The following is a 19,913-nucleotide window of genomic DNA, read 5'->3' as shown; positions in this document are numbered from 1 at the left end:
CTTTGTACAATAGACTCCTCATTTTGGATGGTTTCAAACTATGGAATGGCCCGATAGTTTCCTATTACATTCTGGGTATGATACTTTGGGAATACCACACCAGTATACATCACAATAGGAGGTACACAATGTCAGTTTTTCCCATTATTGGTGATATTCACATGGTCAGAGTGGTATCCCCCAGTTTTCTCCATTGAAAAGCTACAATTTCCACTTTGTAAATAATAAGAAATCTGGGGCCTCCCTGGTGGCGCAGTGGTTAAGAGTCCGCCTGCCGATGCAGGGGATACGGGTTCGTGCCCCGGTCTGGGAGGATCCCATATGCCGCAGGGCGGCTGGGCCCATGAGCCATGGCCGCTGGGCCTGCGCATCCAGAGCCTGTGCTCCGCAACGGGAGAGGCCACAACAGTGAGAGGCCCACATACCGCAAAAAGAAAAAAAAAAAAAAATAATAAGAAATCTGAAAGGACACTATTTGAAAATGCATATATTATTCATGCAATGGATTTAGCACCCACTGATGATTTTTGTCTGCATCAATTATTATTATATGGTTTTTAATTTAGTTTGTTTTTGACCTTAATCTGGTAATCTCTATATTTGACAGGATAGTTAACCTTCTCGTATTTAGTATAACAACCATATACCTGACTATATTCCTTCCATCTTACTTTATATCTACTCTTTATTCTACATGAGAGTTTATGTCCTTGATCCTTTAGGTTCTGGATCTACTTTAAAAAATGGCAGGTGGGGGGCTTCCCTGGTGGCGCAGTGGTTGAGAGTCCGCCTGCCGATGCAGGGGACACAGGTTCGTGCCCTTGTCCGGGAGGATCCCACATGCCGTGGAGCGGCTGGACCCATGAGCCATGGCCGCTGAGCCTGCGCGTCCGGAGCCTGTGCTCCGCAATGGGAGAGGCCACAGCAGTGAGAGGACCGCGTACCGCAAAAAAAAAAAAAAATGGCAGGTGGAAGTTTACAGCACCTGTTAGGCCATGTCTGCAGAAAAAGAGCTGTGAAAACTGATTCCCAGAAAAACATGCTCCCCACCACTTCGTGCTGCCTGCTTGGGCCGATGCTCAGATAAACACGGGCCAAAGGAAAAGAGGATGTCCATTAAAAGGAAAATACTGCAGACTTTGCAAAATAACATCAGCACATCTCGTTCCACCCCAATCCCGCCAAGTGCTTAAATTGTTCATCTTATTATGTGCATATTGAACAACTGGAGACAACTGCTTCTAAAAGTTGGATGCAGTAGACACCTACCTGAATAACAGCACCAGTGGAACACTGACTTCTTTTATGCCAGCTGTGTTAATAGTGTTTCACAGAACACTTTTTTAAAAAAATGGCTCAAAAATTCTGGTGTGAAATCTGGTATCTTTTTGAGCCCAACACTTCCCACCCAAACCTGCTCTCTAACCACTAAGTATCATTTTCCCTTAAAACTCACAGAGTAACTACTACTGTTTACAAAGCCCTTTGTCAGCAGTTGATTTACCCTATGAGTTGTTCTATCCCACTTCAAACTGGGAATTAATGATATTAGGGTCTCCCTGCTACCTAAAAGTTATGACATCACTAGGGACCAGCAGATGGACCTACTCAAGAAAAGCCACTATAACTTATTAATAAGACAGCAAGGAAAGTTCCAGAGATGCTCAGCCTAAACATGCAATGGAGGTGGGCTACCCAGAAGGGGGAGACACACATCACGAAGCCTCGGGACTCAGCTACTCTGAACCTGGTCCTGCTCACCTCCCTTTCTTTTCAGACACGGCTCTGTTAATTCATGGGGTGAGCACTGGAGTTTCTGCATCTTCAGAGGAATAAAAGGCACAAATGGCAAGTGCATAAAACCAACAGTCTGTAAATGACTTATGTTCACTTTCGTATGTTTACAAACCGTTAACAAAAATATACAACTGTTCAGTTGTTAGCAGTTTCTCACCACTCACTCACTGCCTTGAGTAAAAGGGCAGAGTACTTTGGTGTCTCTGTAGGACGTGGAGAGGCAGAACTGGCGTGTGGAGAGACGGGAGAGGGGGCTGGCCTAGGAGGGACTAGGCCTGGTCCCGTTCTACCCCAGGAGGCCAGACTGGTGTGCCCAGCATTAGAGAGACAAATGGGAAATTCTTCCCTTTCTAATCTTGATGTAAACTTTGAGGGCAACTCCAGCTTTGTTGAATATATAAACTTTTAGACTGGAAGGAATAGTTGTAGCTTTGACATAAAGATGTTTGTCCTTTTTTTTTTCTTTCTTTTTGACCATGCAGTACAGCATGCAGGGATCCTAGTTCCCTGACCAGGGATCAAACCCGTGACCCCTGCAGTGGAAGCACGGAGTCTTAACCAGATGGACCACCAGGGAAGTCCCTAAAGATGTTTGTCTTTAGATTTGCGATATTTGGACATTACCTACTAACACATTGTAAACAATTTGTTTCCTGGTCTAGAGCTACCTTTCCTTCTTCTGCTTCATCCCCGAGGACTTGGCCGTCTTCTGGTGGTCATCCCATGGTTCTTTAGATTCTGTCTCAGAATTAGATTCACATTCATCCCAGGAAGGCTGTTTTTCCTTTCCTTGAGATAAAACTAGCATATAGCTTAGGCCACTTGTCATAAAAGAAACAAAATCTTCAAAGTCAGGCTACAAAATAAAATAAAATAAAAATCATATTATTAGGCTCCCAAAATGGATAGAGTTCAATGATGGCCCCTACCCAAGTCAAGGACATCTTTCCCTTCATGATCACTGGGCAAGAGAAAGTTACACACAATCCTCCTGTTAACAAACACATCTGTGAAGCACAGAAGTTCACAGCTGGCAGGGACTGATCTTAAAGATAGTCTAATAACTACTCTCAAACTGCAGGATGCTTCCAAATCATCTGGAGGCCTTGCTAAAACACAGATTTCTGGTGTCCAGTCCCAGACTCTATGATTCAGTAGGTTTAGGGTGCCCAGGAATTGGATTTTCTCAGAAGTTCCCAGGTGATGCTCATGTAGCTGGTCCAACCCTTTCCCGGGGCCAAGAGAGATTGTCTGAGTGGTGCGGCTAGTTTATAAAGTGCTGTTTAGTAGAACTTTCTGTGACGACCAACATGTTCCGTGCTCTCCAGCATATGTAACCACAGGCAGCTGCTGAGCACTGAAATGTGGCTACTGCCACTGAGACTCCGAATTTTTAACTTTATTTAATTTTAATGAATTTAAGTTCAAATGGCCACATGGATCTCATGGCTGCCATGTTGAACAGTGCATTTCTAGAAGCTACCAGTCTCCCGACGCCCCCAAGCCATTGCACTTTCTAACACAAAGCACTGCCCCCAGGCAAAAGAGAATCTAAAAAATAGCAGGAAGGATTTACCTTTCGGTAAAGAAAGGATTAAAGCTTTTTCCTGTGAAGGTTACCACAGGCAGCCTTCAACCTGGGATAAGAATCTACAGGAAAGGCCTGGATATTCACTTCCTGAGGGCTGATGCGGGGAGTCTTAGAGGACATACCATAAAGAGATCTTCACTCCAACAAAACACAATCAGAGCATCCACTTTTGCCTGGCTGCCTCTATTTCTACTGGAGATTTCTCCATAGTCCCCATCTTTGGATTAACCAGGATATGGACACCAACAGGGACACCTAGAGCTTACTTGGTTGGTCAGACTCATTCGGTTTTCTAGAATGAGGATCTTAAACTTATAGGAATCCACTGTATTTGACAACACAATGGCTTTTTAAACTTTCTTACCTGGTCTGCTATTCGGCTGTAGAAGTACCTAACTTGTTCTTCAGTGAGCAGTTTCTTATCCTCTGCTTCTATGACAAATTCTGCATCGATAATCTTCAATTAGAGAGCATGGTCAGGTCCACATGTGTCGTGGAACCACACAGGTAAAACAAGTCAAGGACATTTGTTTCCTAGGCTTAATAAACCCCCCAGATTTGAATGCATTTCATGGTTGTGCCTCAGCACAATCCATCGGACACGAGGTTGAAAGAGGCCCCAAAATATGTAAACAAAGAAGGTCCTTTTCATGCCCCCTAGTATTTAAGTTTTCATGGCTTGAACCAGAGACTCCACAGTATTTCTATTATTTAAGTGAATTGTCTCAAGATGAAAAAAGAAAAAAAAAAATCTAACTGAATTCCAAGAAAGATATCATAGTTTTCTGAATCATTCAAAAAGACATACATTTACAGGCACTTCTTAACCATCTATTTTCAAAATTGTTTTCAGTTTCTTCTTTTAAGGCTTTCCTTTGTTAAGTCTGTAACTCGTCATCTAGTATATCTTATTCTGATGGCAACAAAAATATCCAAATTACAGGGAAGGATAGAATTTAAGATGCAGCCATGCTTTGTCTTAAAATTTTTTAATTTAATGACAAATTCAGTGTGCGTGTCACTCAAGTATAACAATGTATAAAATGGACCGTCTGCTTTATAGTAGTTTAATTGTTGCTGCTTTGGCTGAAGAAAGAATGCATGATGGGAAGTTCACCAAGAGATACCCAGCCCATCCTGACATGGTTCCCCATGTGACCTCCTCTGTAGCACATGCAACATTCTTACAAATTTCAATACAATTTTGTTGTTTCAACACAACGTCTTTGTTCAGGGGTCAGCAAACCACAGCCCACAGTCAAAACCTGGCCTGCCACCGGTTTTTAGAAACAAAGTTTACTGGAACACAGCCATGCCCATTTGTTTATCTACTGTCTAATGCTGCTCTCTTGATATGATGGCAGAGTTAAACTGCTGTGACAGAGATCACATGCCCCACAAACCTGAAAATAGTTACTGTCTGGCTCTTTATAGGAAAAGTCTGCTGACCTTTGGATTAGAATGCAATTTTGCTCTAAAAATTTTTTATTTGGGCTCTAAAAGCAAAACCTTAAATGCTTCCTTATGTTATCATGTATCTAAAAAGGACCATACGTTTGCGACAGCACACAGGGAATAAAGCAAGCTGATGTGAGCTGAGCTTAAACAAGTCTGCACTGCTAACAACTAAACACAGAGAAATCTGTTACAATCCAATGCAGGAACTGTAATTTTTATCATTTATATTGGATGCTGGTAGAGCAGAGTTATTTAAATAAGGATGTTGAATAGGTCTAGCCTTTGTAAGACAAAATATTCAAAGAAGACAAAACATTCATTCAAATGAACCAGAAGTTCATTATATTCTGTTTTACTCTAAATGATAAGCTTGTCTCCAAATTGAAAATTAAGGGATTGGTTTTTTGCAGTTAATTTAAAAATTAATTTTACAATTAATTTAAACTATTGTTGGGAAATATCACTTACTTTTTCTTTAATTTCTTGAACTTTTCTAGCAATCACAGCGTTGGGTTTGATAATGGCAATGCTGTATAGTTGGTCTAGGGAAAAAAATAGAAGAATTTCATTTTCTTGGCACAAACTCTAGAGAGTGAAGGATTTGGCAATTAGAAATGTAAACTACTAATGTCCAGTGAATTTTTATCCCTCAGCAGCTTTGTTATTATGGCATTGCAACTACCAAAGAGTTTCTACTTAGAATCAAAGGACGGTTCCTATATTTGCATGCAGGAGAAACATTCACAAGAGTTTGTAGTCAGTAGACTGAAAAAGAAAGAGTAGGTGGGCACTAGTTTATTTTATTTTATTCTATTCTATTCTACTTTTTCTATTCTATTGCCGCATCATACAGCTTGTGGGATCTTAGTTCCCCAACCAGGGATTGAACCCGGGCCCTCAGCAGTGAGAGCACAGAGTCCTACTAACCACTGGACCGCCAGGGAATTCCCGGCACTAGTTATTTTAATACAATTCACGTGCATTAGAATCGCACCCGTGATCCATCCAGCTCAGTATCACTAGTGACTACAGTTTCAGTGCAAGCAAACATTACAAACCGATGGCTTTACCATCTATGAATTTGTCCACATTTATCTACACATTCTGATGATGAGCTTTTAGTGCAGAATAGCTCACTGAGCAAGCTGTTTGCCTCTGTTCCCTCCAGGGTGTGAACACACACTAACACGCCCACTCCGACAATCCAATGAAGGCAGGAAATTGTTCATCTTAAAGTAAACCAGGAGTGTGGGTCATCAAGGAAGAAATTATTTTTACAAGTTTTTGGAAGATGATGAAGGATGAAATAAGAGGAAACTGATGTCCAGATTACTCACAGGGCACAGGAGCCCCTGATCAAGGGTAACCTCTGAAAGGCCCCAGGCACAGAGACCAAAGGTAAGGCAAGGGGAGCAAAAGAGATTACTTTTTAAGCTGAATCCAGTATTGCACAAATCATCATTAATCCTACCAGTCCCTTATCAATTAACACTGGTGTCACTACCAGCTTTTTGCTGCAAGTGGTGCTGTAATGAGCATCCATGTACACAATTTCCCTCACTATTACTTTAAAGTAAATTTACTTACCAATACTTTCATAGCTTGCTTCCCCAGCATCTTCTGAATCTGAGTCTACAAACACAATTTCATTATACTATGGAAAAGGAATGCAAATAAAACAGTTATATTTTAATACAATAGTGAAAGAGTTTTTAGAAATTTTATTTTTAATCAATATTTATAATCCAAGGGATAGAAAGTAAAGTGGAAATGTGCCTGCATTTATCTAACACTACTTTTCCCCAACCTTCCCACTAAAATAAAATTAGGAATAAAGAGTTAGAGTGGGGAGACAATGAGAAATAACGCATATATGCTATATGGAAAATGCTTAAAAACAAAATGTTTAAAACTTCAGAAAAGCACAAGGAATAAAATAAGAAAGAAGCAGAGATTAACAAGTAAGAAAGCAATAAACATATAATTATTATGTTAAAGATTGAAAGGGCATTTGTAAGCTTCAAGATCCATTCCTGACCATTGCTCTTAGTAAATTAGGAACAGAAAGATACTTCCTTAACTTATGAAAAAAAAAGCACCTTTCTCAAAACAGTAGCCAGTTTCTTACTATAGAGTAAAACACTAGGAAGGATGGGAGATTCTTAATTTCTGGAGAAGTCCTGAAAGTGCTTCTGTGATTCTGTAAACAACCTGAAACGTTTATATATTTACATATATACATTTCAGGGGCAAGAGATTTGCAGAATTTCAGATTCTCAATGGAATATAGACCCAAAAATGTTTGGAAATAACTACACTGAAAGCATTCACTCCTATTATAGTCAGGAATAAGATAATTATGCCAGCTATAACTTCAAAGTGACCTGCCTTGTATTTGTTGGACCTGCCCTGACAAACAGGGCAGCCACTAACCACATAATGCTTTTTTTTGAGCACCTGAAATGAGGTTAGTCCAAATTAAGATGCACTATAAATGAAAAATACACAGCACATTCCAAAGATTTAGTTTGAAAAAATTAATCTGGAATACCTTATTTTTTACATTGAATACATATTTTTTAAACATTTTATTGATGTATAGTTGATATACAATGTTGTGTTTAATTTCTGCTGTACATCAAAGTGACTCAGTTATACATATATATATATATATATATATAACATTTTTTCATATTCTTTTCCATTATGGTTTATCATAGGATATTGAGTATAGATCTGTGCTATTCAGTGGGACCTTGTTGTGTATCCATTCTATGTATATTAGTTTGTATCTGCTAATCCCAAGCTCCCAATCCATCCCTCCCCCCAACCCCTTGGCAACCACAAGTCTGTTCTCTGTGTCTATGAGTGTTTTTGTTTCGTAGATATGTTCATTTGTGTCATATTTTAGGTTATACGTGTAAGTGATAGCATATGCTATTTGTCTTTCTCTTTCTGACTTACTTCACTTAGTGTGAAAATCTCTAGTTGCATCCATGTTGCTGCAAATGGCATTAATTCATTCTTTTTAATGGCTGAGTAGTATTCCATTGCATATATGTACCACATCTTCTTTATTCATTCATCTGTCATTGGACGTTTAGGTTGTTTCCATGTCTTGGCTACTGTAAATAGTGCTGCAGTGGACATAGGGGTGCATGTATCTTTTTGAATTATAGTTGTGTCTGGGTATATGCCCAGGAGAGGGAGTGCTGGTTCATATGGTAGCGCTTTTTAAGGAACCTCCATACTGTTTTTCCCAGTGGCTGCACCAATTTAGGAGGGTTCCAACAGTGTAGGAGGGTTCCCTTTTCTCCACACCCTCAACAGCATTGATTATTTGTAGATTTTTTTTTTTTTTTTTTTTTTTGCGGTATGTGGGCCTCTCATTGTTGTGGCCTCTCCCGTTGCGAAGCACAGCCTCCGGACACGCAGGCTCAGCAGCCATGGCTCACGGGCCCAGCCGCTCCGCAGCATGTGGGATCTTCCCAGACTGGGGCATGAACCCGTGTCCCCTGCATCGGCAGGCGGACTCTCAACCACTGCGCCATCAGGGAAGCCCTGTAGATTTTTTTAATGATCACCATTCTGTCCAGTGTGAGGTGGTATCTTATTGTAGTTTTGATTTGCATTTCTCTAGTAATCTAAAAGATGAGCATCTTTTCATGTGCCTGTTAGCCCTCTATATGTCTTATTTGGAGAAATGTCTATTTAGGTCTTCTGCCCATTTTTTGACTGGGTTGTTTGTTTTTTGTTATTAAACTGTAGGAGCTGTTTGTATATTTGGAAATTAAGCCCTTTCTGGTTACATCATTTGCAAATATTTTCTCCCAGTCCATAGGTTGCATTTTTGTTTTGTTTATGGTTTCCTTTGCTGTGCAAAAGCTTATAAGTTATATTGAGTACATCTTTAAATGGCAATCTTTTTAATATACTGGACGTAAGAAAAGATGTTTTAAAAATTAATTTCACCTGTTTCTTTTTTATCGTTTTTCAATTGACTAGTAGAATATTATAAATTACGTATGTGGCTCACATCGTGGCTTGTATTTTATTACTATTACTGTGCTAGACAAGGCAATTGATAAGAAAACTAAATAATAGAAGTGTCCAGCAAAATGGAGTAATATAGGGCTTCCCTCGTGGCGCAGTGGTTGAGAGTCTGCCTGCCGATGCAGGGGACACGGGTTCGTGCCCCAGTCCGGGAAGATCCCACATGCCGTGGAGTGGCTGGACCCGTGAGCCATGGCCGCTGAGCCTGTGCGTCCGAAGCCTGTGCTCCACAACAGGAGAGGCCACAACAGTGAGAGGCCCGCGTACCACAAAAAAAAAAAAAAAAAAGGAGTAATATAAAATAAACATAAGATATTAATAAATTTCTTACATACCCACTATTTTTCATTAACACAGGATGTCATTCTGCAAGAACAATGAGAATAACAACAGTAAAGCCACAGTACAGAGCACACATAGAGAAAGCTGGGTACAGTATAGCAATTAGAAGAATGTGTTTAAAAGTCGTTCTGCTTGACTTCAAATTCTGCTTTTACCTCCTACTAGTTGCCTGTTTCTAAGGAAAGGACATAATGTTTTTAAGCCCATCTTATCGTTCATAAAGAGTTCATAAGGTTTCTCCAGGTTCATATTCGAGATGACAACGTAGGAAGCTCCTGAACTCACTTCCTCCCTCTGACATACCAAACCTACAGCTACTTGTAGAACAGTTCCCTCTGAACGAAATCCAGAAAATAACTGAGTGACTCCTACATATCAGACAAATGAGAAAAGAACACATACAGAATCGGGTAGGAGAGGCTGAGTCACAGTCTCGCCATAAACTCCATCCCCGGCACAGCAACATACAAGTGAGAGGGAACTCACAACTCCCAGCATCTCCCTGAGGACTGAAGGGCTTGAACCCAACATCTAGTGACCCCAGTTTTAAGACTTCCGACTGAGAGATGGAGCCCCCAAATGCCTGGCTGTAAAAGCCCTGGGGCTTGCATCCAGACTCTAGTAAACTGAGCTCTTAACAGGCTTGGCTTGTGCTGGACTCCCTGTGGCTCTCCCCCCAGGGCTCAATGCAGGAGCCTATTTAGAAATCTGATAAGCTATAGCCTGAGGGTCAGGCTTCTAATTTAACACAGGTCTAGGGGCTGACAGCAATCCCTTCCAGAGACCAGGGAAGCCAGCAGGGGCCATCTTCATGCTCTCCCTCTGCCCCGCTCCAGGTCACTAGTGTCTTTGTGAAGATAGCCTGTGTGCACATCTGGTACCCTGGCTTTTGTGGCTGTTACTCCAAGGACACAGCACTTGATAGCCTGGCTCTGGCAGCCAGCAGGGCTGGTGTCCCTGGGTTCAGTAGAACCAGCAATGGATAAACCATCCAGACAGAAAATCAGTAAGGAAACATTGGACATGTTAGACTAGATGGATTAAACAGATATGTCCCGAACATTCTATCCAAAAGCAGCAGAATACACATTCTTCTCAAGCACACATGGAACGTTCTCCAGGACAGATCATATGTTAGGCCACAAAACATTTAATTAGATTGAAATCATATCAAGCATCTTTTCTAACCACAATGGTCTGAAACTAGAAATCAGTTAGAAGAAAACAACTGGAAAATTCACAAATATGTGGAGATTAAATAACATGCTACTGAGCAACCAGTGGGTCAAATTAGAAATCAAAAGAGACATAAAAAAAAATCTAGAGCTGAATGAAAATGGAATTACAGCATACCTAAACTTATGGGATGTAACAAAAGTGCTCTAAGAGTGAAGTTCACAGCCTATATTAAGAAAAGAGAAGGATCTCAAATAAACAACCTAACTTTACACTTTAAGACACTAGAAAAAACAAACAAAAAAAAATGAAGCCAAAGTCAGCAGATGAAGGAAATAAAGATCAGAGCAGAAATAAATAAAATAGAGACTAAAAAGACAGTAGAAAAAAATCAGTGAAACTAAGAGCTGGTTTTTGAAAAAATAAACAAAACAGACCTTTAGCTAGACTGTGAGGAAAAAAAAGAGAGAGAGAAGACTCAAATAAATAAAACTGGAAATGAAAGAGGAGACATTATAACTGATACCACAGAAACACAAAGGATCTTAAGAGACTATTATGACCAACTATGAAATCACTCTCTCAAAGTTATCTGCCCTCCCATGTTCATTGCACCATTATTTACAGTAGCCAAGATATGGAAACAATCTAAGTGTCCATTCATGGATGAATAGATAAATATATATATATACATGATGAAATACTATTCATCCATAAAAAGGAGGAAATCTTGCCATTGTGACAACATGGATGGAGCTTGAGGGCATTAATTTTACGTGAAGTAAGTCAGAGAAAGATAAATACTGTATAATCTCTCTTATATGTGGAATCTGGAAAAAATGAACTCATAGGCACAGAGAACAGAATGGTAGCTGCCAGAGATGGAGGGTGATGAGTAGGGGAATTGGGTGAAGGAGGTCAAAAGGTACAACTTCCAGTTATAAGATAAGTAAGTTCTGGGGGTGTAATATACAGCATGGTGACTATAGGTAATAACATGTATATTTTGGAAGTTGCTAAAAGAGTAGATCTTAAAATTTATCATGAAAAAATTTTTCAGAAAAAAATTAACTATGTGACATGAAATGTTAACTAAGTGTAGTAATCATTTCCCAGTGTACACATATATCAAATCATTATGTTGTATACCTTAAACTAATAAAATGTTAGTTGTCAATGATATCAATAAAAGGGGGATGTAAAAGATGAAATGAGGATATCTTTCTGAAAATCTTAGCAAACAGTAAGTCCACAATAATTCCTAGTTACTGTAATTTTCAAAAAGAAATAGGGGGAGTGGAAAGAGGGAGGGAGGAAGGGAGACGGAGAGAAAGGAAGGACAAAGGTTCCCTGAAAAACAAGAAAACCTGAAAATGTAAAGAAAAATGCCCTTGGGTGAAAAAAATCACTATTGTAAATGTAAATTCCCCATATTTGTCATTTGTCAATTTTCCATCAAAATGTTCATTTTTTCTCCTTAATGCTTTTAAAGGACTTTGTACACACTATGGATATTAGCATGTTGATACACAGTGCAAGCTTTTCTCCAAGTTTGCTGCTTTCCTTTTATATTTTATTCAAACTTTTTTTTTTTTTTTTTTTTTTTTTTGCCTTACGCGGGCCTCTCACTGTTGTGGCCTCTCCCGTTGCGGAGCACAGGCTCCGGACGCGCAGGCTCAGCGACCATGGCTCACGGGCCCAGCCGCTCCGCGGCATATGGGATCCTCCCAGACTGGGGCACGAACCTGTATCCCCTGCATCGGCAGGCGGACTCTCAACCACTGCGCCACCAGGGAGGCCCTCAAACTTTTAAATAATCAAATCTATCAATTTTTTCTTTTTTGATATCTCTGCTTTATACTATATTTACGAGGCCTTTCTCAACCTATGACAAGATAAATGTTTTCCAATATTTTCTTCTAATACTTTCATGCTTTGTTTCAACATATTCAGCTCTTTAATTCATCTGAAATTTGTTTATGTATATGAGGAAATAATACAAATTTCTTATACAAATAATTAACCCAATATTGCTAAGTTTGTGAGTTTTTTATCCTTTCCTGATTTAAACTGACGCTTTTTTATATCAAATACTTAATACAAGCTTGAGCCTATAACTTCTCATTATTCCTATTTTTCAGTATTTCTCAGCTAGTCTCTATTTTTTGTTTCTTTGGTTTCTTGTTTTTGTTGTTTGTTGTTTTGTGTGCATGTGTGTGTGTTTAAATAACACCAGTCACTCCTATTTATCTGCCTGTATTTCTGATCACTTTCCTATATGGCTTACTTTCTTATGCTATTATGTTCATATCTCTACATGCTTTATGGTTCATTTCTTAATTTTAAAATATTTTATTATTACATAGGTAATACATTTCACACACATAGATCTTATTCTAAGCATCCTATTAAAGTATAATACTCTATTTTTCATTTGTCAGTCTATCTTGGCCCTCTTTCCATATCAATAAACAGAGCTAGAAGATACTAAATAATATTCCACTGTATGAATTTGTATAATTTATGACATAAATTACAGACATGTCATCTATTGGCTGTTGCTAGGCATTTAGGTTGATTCCAAATTTTTAATAACATAGACAACACTGAAATAAACATCATTTTCTATATTTGTTTCATTATCTTCTTAAGGAAAATTATTGGAGTGTAATTGCTCCGTCAAAGGATACATGTGTTTTTTAAAGCCTTTGATTCATATTGCCAAAATACTTCCCAAGAAAGGTTGCACCATTTAGACACCTAGATAGCTATAAAACTAGGGAAAATGCTTTAGGAAAACAACAACAAAAAGACTTAATGCATCTTTTTTTTTTTTTTTTTTTTTTTTTTGCGGTATGCGGGCCTCTCACCGTTGTGGCCTCTCCCACTGCAGAGCACAGGCTCCGGACGCGCAGGCCCAGCGGCCATGGCTCACGGGTCCAGCCGCTCCGCGGCACGTGGGATCCTCCCAGACCGGGGCACGAACCCGCGTCCCCTGCATTGGCAGGCAGACTCTCAACCACTGCACCACCAGGGAGGCCCTTAATGCATCTTTTTTAAAAACTAATTTTTAAAAATAAAATGATCAGGAATCCAAAGTATTACCTGAGGGCGAACCATTTCACCTGCTGCAATTTTCCTCTCCTCATTGATCAAGGTAATAATTTTTTGACTCACAAGTGGTGCATTTGCACCCTTGATTTTTGCAACAATTTTGCCATTCTATAAGGGGAAACAAAAGCAGGAAGGAAACTCATTTTCAGGATGGGTCAAGAATGAACACTTCAACTGGACTAAGTCACCCCACCCTGACCCACCAATCCCTTTATAGCTACTGTAATTAATCATTTTAAAATAAGTATTAGTGATGTAAAAGTATGTCCATTTGGTAAATCCAGCTCTTTGAGTTCTACCTCTAATTTATCTGTCCTCCTACAGCCAAAGACAGGCCATCACTGCGTTAAATTTTAATGGTTCTGTATAGGCCTCCCAACACTACTCCCCCTAATTATTTTTGATACTATTTCCCTTTGTCTGTCTTTCAACATATATTTTCTAAACACCAGTTTACTAGCATTGTATCAGGCGTGATGGTATGGAATAATAGTCCTGGTACCTAATGTAATTAAATTACCAAAAAAAAAACCACAACCCCACAAACACATTTGAGATTACCAACCATGACAGATACCACCGAGAGGTACAAAGAGCTGGGAGCATCTATAAGAATTTGTTCTGATCAGGAACGTTAACAAAGGTACTTTGTCAATATCAGGAATTTAAAATGTGAAGGATAGGCTAAGAAATAAAAAGGAGAAGAAAGGGCATTCTAGGCAAAAGGAATAGAGCCACAAGCGTCCTACGGCTGGCACATAAGAAGGCCAGTGGAGAAAGTGAGGGGATGCCTGGTATGAGACGAAGCCCAACAGCTAGGGGGAGCCACACCGTGCAGAGCCTTCTGGGTCATGGGAGGATGCTGCCTTGATCCTAAGTGCAGTGGGCAGCCTTTTGAATGTTTAAACACAGGCAGGGACCACAATTAGAACTGCTAAAGATCCGTGTAAAGATCCTCTTACCTACCATATGGAGAAAGGGTTAGAGGTGCAGCAGGAGAAGCTGTTTGTGTACAAATCGGAAGCTATTCTAGAGGTAAAGATGGGAGAGACGGTTGCTCAGTCCACGGCGGTGCTGTTGGAGACGGAAGGAAGGGAAAGAAGCAGACGAGTGTGAGAAAGACTTGGGTAGTGACGTTAACAGGACCAGGGTCTGGTGTGCATGGGGTGTGATGTAAGGAGAAGTCACTACGATGACTTTTCTGTTTCTGACTTGAGAAACTGAGTAAGTTGAGATGTAATTCACCAAATGAGGCAACTCTAGAAAATAACGTTTCCAATGGGGATGGGGAGGGCGGAGTCTGCTGTTGGACCAGTTCATTGTGAGATGCCCTTGAGACACCAGAGGAGAGATCAAGGGCCCAGTTGGATACACAAGTCTGGTGCTCAAAGTATAGGATTCAGCTGAAGACATGAACTTGAGTTATTGATATATGAGGTGATGATTGAAACTGTGTGTCGAAGAAGTTTTCTAAGGAGAGTATATAGCATGATAAAGTCGATATGTAATGGCTGCATGAAAAAAGGGGAACATGCAAAGGAGAGAGGGGGAGGGGGAGTAGCATCTAGGAAGCAAAAGGAAAACCAAGTCACAAAAGCCAAAAGAAGAAAATGTTCCAAAAAGGAGGGCATGGTCACCACATTTACTACATTTGAGAGGTACAAAATGATGAGCACCTAAAAGCATTCATTATATTTAGCAACAGGCTGGTCACTGGATACATTAGCAACAGCCAATTTGGTGGAATAATCAGAAGTTAGATTGAATGGGTTGAAGAATTAATGGGATGAGAAGAAATGGAATGGAAATAAATATAGAAACTCTTCTGAGCAGTTTAGCTGTGAGGTAAAGCATAGAGGTGAACGGTAGCTGGAGAGGGACATGGTATCAAAAAGAGGTATTATTTCTTTTCATTGGAAAGATTTAATCATATTCAAAGGCCAATAAGAAGGCTCCAGTTGAGAAAGGTTTGAATGAAACCTGACACTCTATTTACTATTTCCTACTAAAAGGAACCTCCAAGAGCTATCTAATATCCATTGAAAAAGCCCTTCCTGCTGAGACGCTGGAAAGAATTTGCTGTCAGCTAAGAATGCTGCCCACTGCAAAGAGTTTTGTGGTCACAGATTGAGATTCTTTTTTTTTTTAATTTTTAATTTTTATACAATGTTTCAAGGTTACTTTCCATTTGCAGTTATTACAAAATATTGACTAAATTTCCCATGGAGATTCTTAAATTAGAACATTGAACATGGAGCAACGGATGATAACAAAGTCTGAGGCGTGACTGGAGGAGGTGCGTTGGAAATTTCATTGACAGTTAGGAGGTGAAGAATTGAGAGGCCAGGATGTTGAAGTCCCAGAGTGATGGTAGCACATGGGTTTGAAAGGAGGATTTGGGGCCACATGCCAAAGTCTTCAGGGTGGGCATGGGTCTGCTGCTCAGATCTGACTCGCTCAGCAGGTCATGGCCGCCCCAGAGCTGCAGACGCTACATGGTGGCCACCTGCCCAGCCTCTCCTCCTCAGTCCCAGGCCCCCAACTGCTGCTGCTACTAAAGCCTTCTCGTTGTCCCATTAGCCCGCCGAGCCCATTTCTGCCTCGTGCAGTTACCTAAACGACATCTAGGCCAGGGCTCAGCGAACTATGACCCAATACAGAGACAGTATTTCTGCAAAGCTGAAACACTTACTCTCTGGCCCCTTCCAAATAAGCTGGCTGACCCTTCACGTAAATCATCAAATCCTTCCTAGCCAGTTCCTAGCCAAGTGACAGCAAGATCTACAGTGTAATTTTTTAAATTCAATTAACCCAGTCATTCACCTCCCAGAAATAGCTGTAAGATTATTGTTTTTGTTTTTCTTTTTTCGGTACATGGGCCTCTCACTGTTGTGGCCTCTCCCGTTGCAGAGCACAGGCTCCGGACACACAGGCTCAGCGGCCATGGCTCACAGGCCTAGCCGCTCCACGGCATGTGGGATCTTCCCGGACCGGGGCGCGAACCCATGTCCCCTGCATCGGCAGGCGGACTCTCAACCACTGCGCCACCAGGGAAGCCCAAGATTATTGTTTAACAAAAGCAAGAATCATATCTGAGAAGTGTTTTTTTAATAATTATTTATAATATCAAAAAATGCCTTTTCAACAGCAAGAGAACAGTCCAAACCCTCTCTGGGAGGTGTTTCCTTACTATCCCAATTCTTTAGCTGTGTAGCAGCTATGCTCTGTATCACACAAGTTAGCACTTACCCAGATATTCTTCTTTTAGAAAACAGCACTTAAAAGGTTTTTCTGATTATTAAAGTTGTGTTTATCTTGGAATATTTGGAAAATATTGAAAAGTATAAGAAGAAAATTTAAATTACACATCCTTTCCCCATACATAGAAAACTACTATTAACATTTTGGTGAATACACTGCCTGCCTTCTTTCTATGCATTTGTAAATACAGAGATCAAAGCAATATACATTACAAGATAGTGATCATACAAATATTTCCTCATATTGGTATACATGAATATTTATAACCAATTCTCTTCCACTGGGTACCCAAGACATTTCCAATTGTTCACTCCTGTAAGTAATAATTCATCATACAAGTCTCTGATATTTCCCTAGGAAAGGTAAATACCATTTTATTTTTCTTTTCCCTGATCCACTAAATGTGTGGTAGTCTAATCTTCTCAATCCGTTATGAGCTCCTACAGGTCAAGTTATAAATATTTTAATTGACAAGCATATTTATGGCAAAAAAACTCTACAGTTACTATCATCAGAAAACAGTTCCAATAATTGTACAATGTTACTTGCTCTCTAGCTGTAAATTGGAATCTGATAATACATTTGAGATGATAAATATACTTACAACACTAAAGAGAAAAACAGGTTCACATTTATCTCTAAATGGCTGCAAAGTCACAATGCTGTCAGCTTCCGCCTGAAAAAGATGATTTCATATAATAATAAAGGACACTACACTCAAGTCATTTGATGTACTGTATTCAAAAAATGCAGAGCTACTTTTTTTTATGTTTACTACGACATTTTCTGAGTATGTTCTAGCTGTTTTTACAATCAGATTACACAGTCTGGCAGTTCAGACCTTGCCTCATTTGGCTTCACCCTTACTTCTCACTGTTCATCTTTACCCAACCTGCGGCTAAACTCATCTCCTGTGGTCTGCGTTGCACCACCTACACTTTCCCCCTTGTTCCCTGCTCCGGCCCTTCCTTTTCCAGCCCAGCTTGAGTGTCCTCCAAGAACTCTGCCTTGACCCTCCTGCTGCAGATCATCTCCCCTCTACATAGCGCTTCACTACCCTTCTCTCCGGGCACCTATAGTTCCTTCAATATTGTACTATATGGACCTAGCTCATCTCTGTTTGGAGAGCTGCATGCACAGAGAGATGAAGTTTTATACTCACCCTCGCAGGTCACCCCCCACCTATCAGTCAGAGGGCCATGCATAAAAAGGAGCTTCCTAAATGTTTCTTGAATAAACTGGTTGTCAGATTTCAAAGTCTTTGATTTTAAAGTTTTCTCACAAATTTCAAGTTGTCCTAAATTGATTACCAACAACTATATATTAAGTAATAGTATGTTCCTGCATATTAACATAACATCCCTTGGGCCAGCTGTCTGGATACGTTGTGTTGTAGGGTCTTCTACATAAGAGTTGTTTTTTGGACCCTAAGGCGATTGTTTTCAAACTGGGATTTCTAGAGGTGCCTCAACGGTGGCCAAGGATGGTAAGGGCGGAGTCGAGCCAAGGTCCCTCAGCCCTGTGTCAGCCAGCCAGAGGGGCTGTGCTGTAATCTTTTTTTGGTATATTGAATTCTACATCATTCTCTTTTCTTTCTCTCTTTCTTTCTTTCTTTTCTTTCTCTCTCTCTTTTTAAAAAAGTAGGTTCTATTGTTGAAAGGAACTAATCTATAATATTAAAAGACAGTAGCCAAAGATTACATTTAAAAGTAGTCTAGCCATCATCATTGCAATTTTTATATTATAATAAAGTATTAACAATTAAAGCATTTGGTAATATTCCTTAAAAACTATAATATAAAACATTTACTGAATTTTTATATGTATAGGCACAATGTTAGGACAAGTCTTCAAGTCTTTTAAAAGGGTCACATAATAGAAAAAATTTGGTACTGACCATTCAGCTTAGGGTGATTTCAATAGGTAATGAACCTCATAGGTTTCAATTTTGGACTTAAGTTTACAAGTTCAGAAATGATCCCTTTCCCTGATAAACTGCAGGAAAAAAAGTATCCAGCAGAGGGCGCCCCTCCATTGCACCCAGCAGAGGTTTGGAGACTTAAACAAATTTTTTTCACTGTTGATGAGCTGATCGTAGCAGAAAAATAGTATCGATCTATGTGAATGTACTACAGTTGGATATGCTCAAATAGAAGAGGAACCATTCAGAGAGAATGCTCAAAATTTTTTGTTGTTAATTTCAACTCATGGTTGCATTATGAATAGGACATATTTTGGAAAGATTTTACTAGCACTTCCCAGTGGTATAGACATAGAGACGAAATGAACTGGTCTGGACATGTTTCTGTCTAATAGAACTAGAATGTGAGTCACATATATACTTTTAAATTCTCTAGTAGCCACATTTAAAAACTGAAAAACAGGTGGAAATAATCTAATAATATACTTTACTTAACCCAATATATCCCCAAATGATCATTGTAACATGTAATCGATGTAGAAAATTAATGAGATATTTCACATTCTTTTTTCATATGAAGGCCTCAAAGCCTAGTGTGTATTTTACACTTAGAGCACATCTCAATTTGTGGGCCAAATTTTAATCATAAATAATTGATCTCGAATTAGATCTCATAAAGTTTACAGTCAAAGAGGTAGAGTCACATATCCAAGTTGTCCCAAATAATTTTAAAAGTTTTACAATAACCGAATGGAGTATCTGTTTTTTTATATAAATTTAATACAGTTACACTAGCCACAGTTCGAGTGCTCAAAAGCCATTTATGCCTAGTGGTTATCATATTAGACAACAAAGCTCTAAGCAGTTGATAATTTGACATAGATAAATGGAATAATCAATACATTGGGGTCTAATGAGATCCCAGTGCGTCTCTAATGAGACCCTAATGAGTTTGGCTGTAATATTTTATTTTATTTTATTTATTTTTTGGCTGTAATATTTTAATCTGTTGTCACATGTGGGAGGCAAATAAGGGAGGGTAAAATCGCTACCATTTACAATTAACTGGGTAAATGACCAGAGTCCTATCCAATGCTTTGCAGTAAAAGGCATTTACAGGCCTTATTCTGAACACATACCATATGGTCAAATGAAAAGAAGTATGGCAATAGACAGATAACCATTTTTATGTTTTTCTAA

General features: G+C 39.5%; 2 protein-coding genes across 2 annotated transcripts in view; one reads left to right on the top strand and one right to left on the bottom strand.

Annotated features, from left to right (window-relative positions):
- The window catches only part of PNPLA8 (patatin like phospholipase domain containing 8), a 137,698-nt gene that overhangs the window by 24,083 nt on the left and 93,702 nt on the right, over positions 1-19,913 (top strand). The gene's annotated exons all lie outside the window — the stretch shown is intronic.
- NME8 (NME/NM23 family member 8) overlaps positions 1-19,913 on the bottom strand; it is a 36,764-nt gene that overhangs the window by 16,166 nt on the left and 685 nt on the right. The window contains exons 4-9 of the mRNA XM_060108797.1: positions 17,397-17,468; positions 13,523-13,639; positions 6,434-6,500; positions 5,315-5,388; positions 3,753-3,845; positions 2,466-2,653 (exon numbers count right to left, since the gene is read on the bottom strand). Coding sequence (XP_059964780.1) covers positions 2,466-2,653; positions 3,753-3,845; positions 5,315-5,388; positions 6,434-6,500; positions 13,523-13,639; positions 17,397-17,468 — 611 coding nt within the window. The remainder of the gene's footprint in view (positions 1-2,465; positions 2,654-3,752; positions 3,846-5,314; positions 5,389-6,433; positions 6,501-13,522; positions 13,640-17,396; positions 17,469-19,913) is intronic.

The sequence above is a fragment of the Mesoplodon densirostris genome, chromosome 9 (assembly GCF_025265405.1).
Source record: "Mesoplodon densirostris isolate mMesDen1 chromosome 9, mMesDen1 primary haplotype, whole genome shotgun sequence".
NCBI classification, from domain to species: domain Eukaryota; kingdom Metazoa; phylum Chordata; class Mammalia; order Artiodactyla; family Ziphiidae; genus Mesoplodon; species Mesoplodon densirostris.
Note: the sequence above shows the minus strand (reverse complement) of the source record. Positions and strands in the feature narration are given on the sequence as shown.